We start from the raw sequence: 11,604 nt of genomic DNA, 5'->3' as shown, positions 1-11,604 counted from the left end.
TAGTGTGTGTGTATATGTGTGTGTATATTTATGTGTATGTGTGTGTATATATGTGTGTGTGTGTATGTGTGTATGTATATATGTGTATATATGTGTATGTGTGTATATGTATATGTGTGTATATGTGTATATATGTATATGTGTGTGTATATGTGTATGTGTGTGTATATATGTGTATGCGTGTATGTGCATATATATATATATATATGTGTGTGTGTGTGTGTGTGTGTGTGTGTGTGTACCGCGTGTTGGAAATCCGTTATTCCGCTTTAACACTCCCAGCCAAGTTCCACTGCGCCGTTTCAGGCTGCTTCTGTAAAGGATCTCTTCTCTTCTGAGAGCAGTAACGGGAGCTTCGTCTACAAACTCCAGAGAGGAAGTAACTGTTTACTCTCTCTCTCTCTCTCTCTCTCTCTTTCACTCTCTCTCTCTCTCTCTCTCTCTCTCTCCATTAACGCAAACCAGGTGGAAGAGCTCCGCCGCGCACTACACAAAAAGCCGTCGAAACCATCATCTGATCCCGCTTTTCTGCTCATGGAATAAGTTTTGCAGTCTCACTGGGAGAGTTTCTGCGTGTTTTTAATCCTGGCCTTTACTTTTCCGCCCGGTTGTTCCAGGAGCGCAGTTTTGGCGCAGACGGAGAGGCGGTGCTGGAGTTCCGCTACTCGGAGGAGCTCCTGGAGGTGGGGGGGGGGGGGGGAAGGAAGAAAGAGCGCTTTTTTTCTTTTCTTCACCTCTTTCCTCAAGCTTTCCCTGCTTATTCTGTAGCGTTTCCAACACTGCGTGAGGATGTGGCCAGGTTTCTGAACGCGCTTTGCCTTGGCGAGGGTCAGTGTGCATTATTTTTCTCTTTTCCTCCAAAAAAGTTTGAATGCCGCTGTGAAAGTTAGATGCTTTCCTAAATTGCGTGTGCGTGGAATCCTGAGCGCATCGGTGACCATTTAGAAGGAAACCCGAGCGACTCGGACATCCCGTCCCATCCCATCCATGGTACCCTATGTGTCTGGGCATCGGGATGCTGCTGCGCCGGATCCTGGGGCTCGGGACTCTGAGGCGCACATGGCGCACGGCCCCGCTTGTGCTCGTGGGGCTCGCTGTGTTTCTTATCTACCACACCTCTGTGGTGAACCGGACAGGCTTCAGACCTGGACAAGAGGACCAAAAGAACAAATCTGTGATGAAGGACCGCACAGTGCTTCTCAAGCACCCAGAAGAGCTCGTCTCTTTCCTGGAAGCCTGGCATGATCACAATGAAGTAAGTGCAAACATTTTGGAACAAGGTTCCTGTAGGCCAGTGGTCAGCAACCCTGTTCGTGAAGATCTACTTTCATGAAGACTTCAGCTCCAACCATAATCATGCGCACCTGACCATCTACTCAGCCTTCATGAAGCTCTTGATCAACTAAAACAGGTGTGTTAGATTTAGGTTGGAGATGAAACCTGCAGGAACGTAGATCTCAAGGAACAGGCTTGGTGACGACTGCTGTAGGAACAAACAAAGGTTCTGCGAGAGAGACAAACAAGAAAACCCCTACAAGATCTTTCAGAAACTCTCAAAAATAAAAGCACCAAACTGCAACAACATCTCTTTGTTGCATCAGTGGTGCATGTTTCATCATTTCTGGTATGTACGGTATCTTTTACCTGAGAAGGTGCACCATTAGTTAGATTTTAGAGTACTGGTCCAGGTGTGTACAGTAGCTTCAATTATTTGTAAAGGTTTCCAAATAAATAAATAAATATATATATATATATATATATATATATATATATATATATATATATATATATATATATATATATATACACTGAAGGTGCAAAATACGTATCGGCGACAAGGAAGAGTACAGCTCGGTACCGTGGTCGTAATTATCTCAAAGTCCTCAGTATGGTTTTGCAGATTTATGTATACACTCAATACTGTAAGAAGGTATTTGTTAGGTTCTTCATGAGCTGGATCAGGCGTGTTGGACATTCTTACATGTGAGAGAGTCTGTGTGGTGCACGTACTGAGTAAACAAAATTCAACCAGACATTAAATAAGAGAGAGACTTTGTGTTTCAGGAATGCCTCACAGTCTCATTGTAGTAAAAACAGAATAGAGATCCAGTCATTAGAATGCTCTTGTCCTTGAAATCCACTTGACCTTCACCATGACCTGGATGACTGAAATCCTTCACACAGAATGCCCTATTAAACTTCAGAAGGATTTCATGCAACAACAAAAAACACACCAATATTGTTCACTGTACTGTACAGAACACTGTAATCTTCAAAACAAAAATTCATGAAATGTAAAGTTTGTCTCCGATATAAGCCAATGTGGTCACTTTAGAGCTTTGCCCGGTCCCCACTCACCCTATGTTAAGTCCTTGTTAAATATAGTGGACGAGTATTGTTTATTTATGTTGGGTGTCTTTCTCAGGTTATTTTAGGAGGACAGGCTCAAGGCTGGCTGGCAGTTGGCTGAGGCCTCATAGAGGAGGGGCGATTTATGACTGCACACATGTTTCTGGTCAGCGCTGACATGGCGCCCACCTGCATCAGTGTTTTAGAAGTGGAGGATGAGAGCACATGATCAAAGCTTTTAAAGATAAAACATCTCTGGTGGTCTGTTTATTCTTGATTTTGCTCCAAGTGTGTGTTGGTGTCTGAGCTGAGACATGGTGAGACATAGACTATGTTTACATGGACAGCAATAATCTAATTATTGACTTTAAGACAATATTCTGATTAAGGTGTTTACATGAGTCGCTTTTAGAATATTCCTTTCATGTTCAGGTTTTACATGTTATAGAACATAGATCGAATAACGTCACACGTCATTAAGTCCCCACATCAAGCCATCCGACGTCCCTCTAGAATTTCACGTATCGACATATAGTTGGACTTCGTTAAGGTACCGTTTACAATTTTTGGGTGTTTTTATTTAAAATTTTTATGAACGCTTCAAGTGCAGTTAATTATTTGTCATGCTGTACGTGCAAATAGACGACTGCTTGAAGCCGTGGGCTGCGTCCCAACCGTGTACTTACTGTCTATATAGTAGCCGAGATACATGTATTTCAAATACTATAAGCCTATAGTAGTTAAATACGCGGTTTGGGACGCAGCCGTGCTCTCTTGTTTGCCGTCAAACGGTTGAGCACTGCCGTGTGTGTACGTGTCCTGTCGCAAAATGCGGTGAAAACTCCCACACGATGTTAATAGTGTGATTAAGGTGTTTACATGTCTGTAATACACGTCGATAATATGACTAAAACAGGAGTACTCCACATGTCTTAATTCGATTTGTGTTTACTTCGAGTATGACTTTAGTCGGATTAAGGTAATTAAAAATGGCTGTTTACATGCTAGTTTCTTAATCAGAGTATTGTCTTAATCAGGTTAATATTGGATTATTGGTGTCCATGTAAACGTACTGAGTGTCTGAGCAAAAGATGTGTCTATATGAGAAGTCAAAGTGAAGGAATAAGGTTGAATGGAGCAGCGGCTTAAAGCTACTATGGAAGTGAGCCGCTCATAATCCCCGTGCTGTGAGGAGGAAGTGTGTGTGTGTTGTGGTGTGTGACAGGTGTCTCCGATCAGCTGTGAGCTCACTGTGTGAAGGGCGTGTGTGCAATCACTCAGTCTAATAGTGTTGTGAGCTGGATTTCTCATGCTGTGTAGGACTACGTGTCTCTGCTCCAAGTAATGCGCAATGAGCGAGGAGTCACATGTGTGTACCCTTAAACTCAAAAGTGTGATTTTAACTCCTCATGATTGGCTGATTTCTAATTATGTAGAAATGGTGTTGTGCAGAATTAACATTTTTTTTGTCCCATTTAAATCTGAGCCACTCACAGACTTAATGTTCAGACAATAATACCTGGGGACATGCTGTTCCAGGAAAATAATAAACGGCGGGGTGGTGTGATGCATCCTGAAGTGAATCAGAGTCACTGTTACCACCTGAAATTTTATTATTTTCCTTGATCTTTTTCGAGGTGTTTTATTCCTCTAACTGTTATGGTGTGTTTTGATGGGTGTTTTTGTTAATAAAAATTATTATTGAGTCATGGAACAAAATAACCTGATGTTCCTGAGCCACTGTGTGTAATTTACAGTCTGTGGCATGTCATGGGTGTGTGTGTGTGTGTGTGTGTGAAGTTGAAATTGGCAGCAAATTTATATGCATACATCATACGCAACTTAGATAGCTCAAACGTCATCATGTCCTACCTTAGGCACAAAAGAATCCATGACTGGCAGGAGCTGCAGCCAATCAGAGAAGAGAAAATGTAAAAATGTGTGTATGCAAATAAAACATTTTTAAAAAAAGAGTGTAAATCAAACAAACTGAATTAAGTGAGTGATATTATACTCTAAGAAGAAAAGCGTTCAGGATTGATGAAACAGGTAGAACAGTGGCTTAGTGGTTAGCATGTTTGCCTCACACCTCCGGGGATGGGGTTTTGATTGTAGCCTCCACTCTGTGTGCGCGGAATTTGTTCTCCCCGTTCTTCAGGGGTTTCCTCCAGGTACTCCGGTTTAATCCATGTAGGCTGATTGACATCACTAAATTGTCCCTAGTGTGTGAATGGGTGTGTGAGGCACTGTTTACATGAGTGCGTTTTCGTTTTAAAACGCATAACTGTTGCTACGGTTACACCTGTCGTCTACACTACTCCAGTGTTCTCAACCCTCGAAAGCTGCGACTTTCGGAAATACAGAAGACCCCGTTTTAGTTTGAATCTACAGGCTCGCGTTTCAGTGTAAACAAACCAAAACGAAGACTTCTGAAAACGAAGGCGTGGCTGCCCACATTCTCCCCCTTTTTGGGTCTTCTGGATCATTGCGTATCCTTCCCTGATTCTTCAAGCCCCTACCATATGACCATTATGCTACCTTGATCATATACACAGCAACATGGAGACTGAACCGCAAGCTTTTTAGCAGCCATTGTACAGTTAAATTCTGTATTTTATAATATTGCAGCTGCCTACATGCGCAAGAGGCGAGCTATGATTAGAGCAATCGGCAACAAATCTCATTTCAAGTGGCGTAAGCTCTACCTGGAACGCCGGTTTGGACTAGCAACCCACTTCCTGTTTACACTTGTATGCGCATGCCCAGTGTGCATGAATGGTCATGTGACATGCGTATTCAGTCGTGTAGTGTGGATGGAGATCGTTTCTGAAACCCAGTGGAAACGCCAGTGTGGATGAGGATCGTTTTCACTTTAAAACACCGTTTCAAAACGAAAACGCACTAGTAGTAAACAGGGTGCGATTATGCCTGTTGCCACCCTGTTCAGGATGTCCCCTGCTTTGTGCCCTGAGTGCCTTTAGGATAGGCTCCCTGCGACCCTGTGTAGGATAATCAGTATAGAAAATGGATGCATGGATGGAACAGGAATAGGGTTGTTCTATAATTAGTTGCGGAGCTAGTGAATGATTGTCATCTGGAATTGGCATTGTTACCCAGTTGTGAGGTTGTTTAGCTAGAGAACTCTTATAGCTTTTGTGTTTCTTTGTATTTTTGTATTTATATTGGATGAGAGTCTCCAGGACGTCTGCTCTCCGTGGATGAGAATTTACTGCTGTATGTTTTGATTAGTGCACTAACACCGGCTCAAGTCTGAAAGCTAGCCAGACAGTGTTTGAGAGATTTTCCGGAGTGTGTTTAATCTTCTCTGTTAAATTTAAAACATGATCAAAGCAGGGACATTATTTCTGTTTCACAGTGTGTGTCAGATAAGTGTTTAGTCTCCTTATTATCATGCTAGCTATCTGACTAATATAGCATGATGCGAAGTCTTTTCAAATGTGAATTCCTTTGAGCGTGACCCACCTGCATTGTCCTCTTAAGCTTGAGAGTATGTGTGTGTAAGTACATCCAGGCCTAAGTCAAATGTCACAAGTTTGTCTCGGCAGATTTAGGACTGCGTGCTTTTCTCATGCCCTGTTTGTTTGCTACTTCACAGCAACGAGCACTAGACCCTGATTGTGTTTCACTCTTTTGGATTAGCATCATAAGCAGATTCACAGAGGTGTGTGTTACACTGGAATGTACCAGGACTGTTGTTTCACTGTTGAGAGCACTCAGTTGTATTGATATGGACGTGAGTTACGGTTTTCCCGCATGGCTTCTCGATGTTTGTTTGTCATCGTTGTAAGTAGAGAAGCTTGTGTATTCTTACATGAAGAGTCAGATGTGTGACTGCGCTCAGGGTTCAGCGTCCATCCGACACTCCAGAGACCTTACAGCTTCATTCATGCTCTCTGTATAGCATTATCTCATAACTGCTTCCATCAAACACTTGTACAGGGTAGTGTGGACTTCATGTCACTGGATTTTAGCTTGACTTTGGAACTGATTAAAGCTATGAGACTTTATTTACACAGCAAGCTAAATCATAATGAAAAGCGGAAAGAGAATGAATGAATGAATAATTTAGTGTTTGTTTGCTGTTCAGACAGCTGAACATGTTTTATTACTACATTTGTTAGTTTATCTTTTGTATAATTGCCTATAAACACAGCTGTGGATGTATTAATACTATCAGATTCTTTAAAAAATAAAATAAATATTTAACAGGTTAAAATGCTGTGCCTGTTGACACAGCTAGTGTGAGCTAACACAGGATTTCTTAAGGGATGTTTAAATCATAGTTATAAACATTTTTAATTTATTCTGTTAACACTAACTATCAAGAGCTAACCTGACAAGATTTCTAACAGGACTATTATTATATTGATAATTAGATTTGCATCTCGACTGCTAATGCAACAGATAGCTAATGTGAGCTAACATTTTTTTTTTTAGATCTTCACTGCTAAAACTAGCTAGCTAATGTATGCTAACCTAACAGGATGTCTGAAGTGATTAATTCATATTTAAGAATGTTTTTAATCTACACTGCTAGCATCACCAGCTAGCTAATAAGAGATAACCTGAAAGGATGTCTGAAGTGATTAATTCATATTTTAAAATGTTTTTAATCTACACTGCTAGCCTCAACAGCTAGCTAATAAGAGCTAACCTGAGAGAATGTCTGAAGTGATTAATTCATATTTAAAAATGTTTTTAATCTTCACTGCTAGCATCACCAGCTAGCTAATAAGAGATAACCTGACAGGATATTTTACTCTTTAAAAAAAAAAAAAAAATTGAAGCTTTGCTGGTGAATTAAAAAACCCCAAACATAAACATTATGCAATTGTTCAACATATTAGGTCATATGTCTTTTCTGTCTTCTAGTCCTTTTAGAGATTTAGCCAAAGTTATGAAGGAAGTTATCAAAGTTCATAAGAATGTGGATCTTCATCATTTGAATGGCAATGTAGATATTATGGAAATTTGAATGATATTTAAAATAAATTGTGTTCCCACAGCCACGGTATGGTATTTAAACTAGAGTACAGTGGTGCTTGAAAGTTTGTGAACCCTTTAGAATTTTCCATATATCTGCATAAATATGGCCTAAAACATCATTAGATTTTCACACGACTCCTAAAAGATGATAGAGATCCCAATTAAACAACGACAAAAATATTATACTTGGTCATTTATTTATCGAGGAAAATGATCCAGTATTACATATCTCTGAGTAGCAAAAGTATTTGAACCTTTTGTGCAGCAGTAACTGCATCTAAACATTTCCAGTAACTGTTGATCAGTCCTGCACTTCAACTTGGAGGAATTTTAGCCCGTTCCTCAGTACAGAACAGCTTCAACTCTGGGATATTCGTGGGTTTCCTCACATGAACTGCTTGCTTCAGGTCCTTCCATAACATTTCTATTGGATTAAGGTCAGGAATTTGACTTGGCCATTTCAAGTCATTCACATGCTTTTGCCTCTCACAGATATGTAATATTGGATCATTTTCCTCAATAAATAAATGACCAAATATAATATTCTTATCTCATTTGTTTAATTGGGTTCTCCTCATCTACGTTTAGGACTTGTGTGAAAATCTGATGATGTTTTAGGTCATATTTATGCAGATATATAGAATATTCAAGCATCACTGTATATGACCTGTACAGGCAGATTTTTCTCTTCTGGATGAATGGCAGATGCTTCCCAGCATGAGCTCTCCGAATTAGCAGGGTAGGAATGTACCGCTTGACTGACATGATTGAGTGCAGACCGAAATGGGCGTTGAGACATAAAGTGTATATATAGAAAGTATGTAAATGTCTTTTATACTGTTTGCTCTTGTTCAAATGTTTGTCTGTTTTTTGTTGAGTGTGTATCCGAGGGAAGAAAAGACACACTGTGTTATTTCAAATGAATTCTTATACATGATGAAAGTATTTATAACTTTGCCTTTACACAACCATACCATAGACTTTAGAACCGAATACATGGAGTCAACAGTAACAGAGCCCCACATGAGGAAAAAGGAGGGTGGTATAGAGCGATGGAGAGAAAGAGAAAGGGAAGCGGAATAAAAATGTGGAGTTGTTGCCAAATCTTTCGCCAGTTACTAAGCAAAGCATCCACTTTGCATAGACAATCAGGCCCTGAGGTCGTCACTGAATACTAACAAAACCCACTTTCTGTCTCTCTCACTCTCTATCAAGACTCTATTACAGTGTGTGTGTGTGTGTGTGTTAAACCTTCCTATAGAAATATATGGGGAATTTAATTGGGTCAAAAGCAAAGGTTTAAATGAGAGAACATATATAAGCATAAACAGTTTTTACAAAAATCGAAACAGTGTATTTTTTAAGTGCCAGAACTTACATTCTTCACTCTTTCACAGTAATAATTGAATTATTCATAGTTACAGTATAAGGGGCATAACTAAACATTATACAGCCAGGATTTAAAGGGGTTAAATCACATTTACCGTAGTTCGATACTTATTCATTTTCTCTTCAGCAGTATTTTAACCGTGTGTTGACAGGCACCTTGTGACAGGCGTTAACATGTTATTCCATACTGCAGCATTTTAGAGTGAATAGCATGCCTTGGAGTCTTATCAAAAGTTATTCCACTTATTGTGCCAGCTTGGCATGCATACGCAGCCGGACCGAGCCAGCAGAAGTGTGTTTTTATCATTATGATTTTTGAACAGGGATCGAATAATACAAACCAGACATAGGATTATAAGAGACACCGGCTCAGCAGGAGTTATGACCTTTGGGGACGGGAGAAGGAGGTGGGGCTTTTAAATATAGTATAATTTAAATATAGTTGTCCTGTGCACTGTGGAATTTGGTGCTGTCACCAGACACACACTGACATACACACGCCGACCCAATCTTAGACCTGATTCATGGGAGGGAGAGAACGAGAAAGGGGAGACCATAATGTTGTGCGCTATCACTCCTATTGTATAAACAACATATAAAAATAGATCAGATTGGCAAGTGAAAAAATATGCTTAAGTAATCTTCTAATGGGAAAACAACAAACCCGATGATGGATGATGAAGAATGTCAACGTTCAAACTTCATGCTGCTATTTAAAAAAAAATTACTCTAAAATGCAGAGTTGCTTATTTACATGATGGGTTTTATGATTGCAGATTGCCCATAATGCTGTTTTTTAGATGCTCAGTTGCATGCACAATCCCCCCCCACGGGAAAGCTATCTACATCTCAACTCAGCTAACAATTGTTGGTTCCCAGAACATACATTTTTAAAGTTTGTTTTTAGTTAGCTAGGAACGTATTCTTAATGGAAATAGAAAGATGTTTTTAGGTTTGCAGAATGTTCCCCTAATGTTCTCTTAATGTTCCCATAATTTCATGAATGAGAGTTGAAATCTACTCAAATTGACCGAGTAAACTTTCATAATCTGTTTGTAAAAACCTTGCTGATGGACCTACTTGATATGAACCACAATTCCCACCTCAGTGGTACAGGTAGTGAAACAAAAAATCGTTGAAGATCCATTTTTCCCTCACACTGACTGCGAGCTAGCGTTTGGCAGAATTGAGAGCTGTCAGCCAATAAGACACAAGTATGTCCACGTATTTTCCTGTAAACCCTGTCTGATTGGTCTTACCTACTGTACGTTCACTGAATATACAATACAACACTTCAGTCTTCTTTTACTGACTTCAGTTACGAAGTGATAAACTGCTCAGACAAAGAAAAAAATCTTCGGTACTACAGGCCTGAATGCCCAGGCCAGGTACTCTTTTTCTTGTGGGTGGGTGAGTCGAGTGGGGGTGGGGGCATTGGGGCTCTCATCAGCAGCCCCCAAGCTGGTGGCGCCCTAGGCGACCACCAAGTTTGCCTATGTCTAGAAACAGCCCTGCACATAGATACAGGATACGATGTATATATTCAGTAACCGCCTTTATCTTGGTCAGGGTTGTAGTGGATTTGGAGCCTATCCCAGGAACATGAGGCAGGAATGCACGCTGGATGGGCGATGCAAGTCTGTCACAGTGCACCATGCACATACACATTCATCAGATATGTTCACAAGTCCCTGAGGCCCAAGTCCAAGTCAAGTTTTTGAGGAGGAGTCCAAGTCAAGTCTCAAGTCTTTATTCTATTTTTAGCAATAGTTCTTTCACTTTACCATCCACTGTGAGAGCTTTGGAGGGCTAAAAGGTGTGGCGCTCAATAATAATGGTCACTTGGAACTCAATTTTTAAGTCATTTTTATTGGAAATTCAGTTTGAAGCAATCTTACAGCGTGACTAACCTGATTACTCTCCCTTCAAAGGGCCCTTTGGAGGGTGATTTATTTACATTTACAGCATTTGGCACACGCTCTTATCCAGAGCGACTTACATTTTATTTTATTTATACATCTGAGCAGTTGAGGGTTAAGGGCCTTGCTCAAGGGCCCAACAGTGGCAGTTTGGCGGTGCTGGGGTTTGAACTCATGACCTTCTAAGCAGTAAAATGGTCTGCACTTATAAAGCGCTTTACACTGTGTCTAATTCACCCAATATTAGGGCTGTCACGAGAACTGATACTTCGGTACCAACATTCTTAAAACGTGACAGTACTTGTTTTTCTGGGGTAGCATTGGAACCGATTCTAATGGAGGTACCGAGGTTGCAATTCTTCCGGACCTGATGGGGGCAGCAAATATGTGCAAGTGTTTTAGTCGGTCCACAAGTGGTGAAGAAGAACAACAACTACAAGAACACGGGAAAAACTACAGAAGTTTAGCTCCGCTGCGACTCGTTGAGAGGAAATGTGGTATGGAATATGGAAATACTTCACATTCAAGGCGGATGACAACAAACATATAATTGATGCTCTGAAGCCGGTGTGCAACCGATGCTATCATTGATTTCAAACATATTGTATTTGTTTGAGGCAGCTGGCATTGTGGCCGTGAAACCAGCTAACGTTATGCTCCATGTAATGTTTGCGATAGCCAAATTTGTTAATGACGCTAACACATTGCAGTGTTATAAACTACCTCCTAATGTTCCACCATGCATCGCCATTCAGCCCGTGTCCTGTCAGCTAAATGTAGCCTAATGTCACTAATAATTATTCACATGTTCATGCTTTTAATAAATCTTTTTGGCCTGCCACCATATCAGTGAATTTAAACTAATGCCTGCATTCAGAGTATAAGGGGTGTGCGTGTGTACGCGTGCGTGCGTGCGTTTAGGAGTGCCGCACCTCCACTG

General features: G+C 40.6%; 1 protein-coding gene across 5 annotated transcripts in view; it reads left to right on the top strand.

Moving 5' to 3' along the window:
• Positions 1-712: 712 nt before the first annotated feature.
• Positions 713-11,604, top strand: part of cped1 (cadherin-like and PC-esterase domain containing 1) — an 80,931-nt gene continuing 70,039 nt past the window's right edge. For all 5 annotated transcript variants that reach the window (XR_008388524.1, XR_008388525.1, XR_008388523.1 and 2 more), the window contains exon 1: positions 713-1,255. Coding sequence is in view for 2 of the 5 variants with exons in the window: in XM_053649947.1 (XP_053505922.1) it covers positions 998-1,255 (258 nt within the window). In the remaining 3 variants the exon portion in view is untranslated. The remainder of the gene's footprint in view (positions 1,256-11,604) is intronic.

This window comes from Ictalurus furcatus, chromosome 19 (assembly GCF_023375685.1).
Source record: "Ictalurus furcatus strain D&B chromosome 19, Billie_1.0, whole genome shotgun sequence".
NCBI classification, from domain to species: Eukaryota; Metazoa; Chordata; class Actinopteri; order Siluriformes; family Ictaluridae; genus Ictalurus; species Ictalurus furcatus.
Note: the sequence above shows the minus strand (reverse complement) of the source record. Positions and strands in the feature narration are given on the sequence as shown.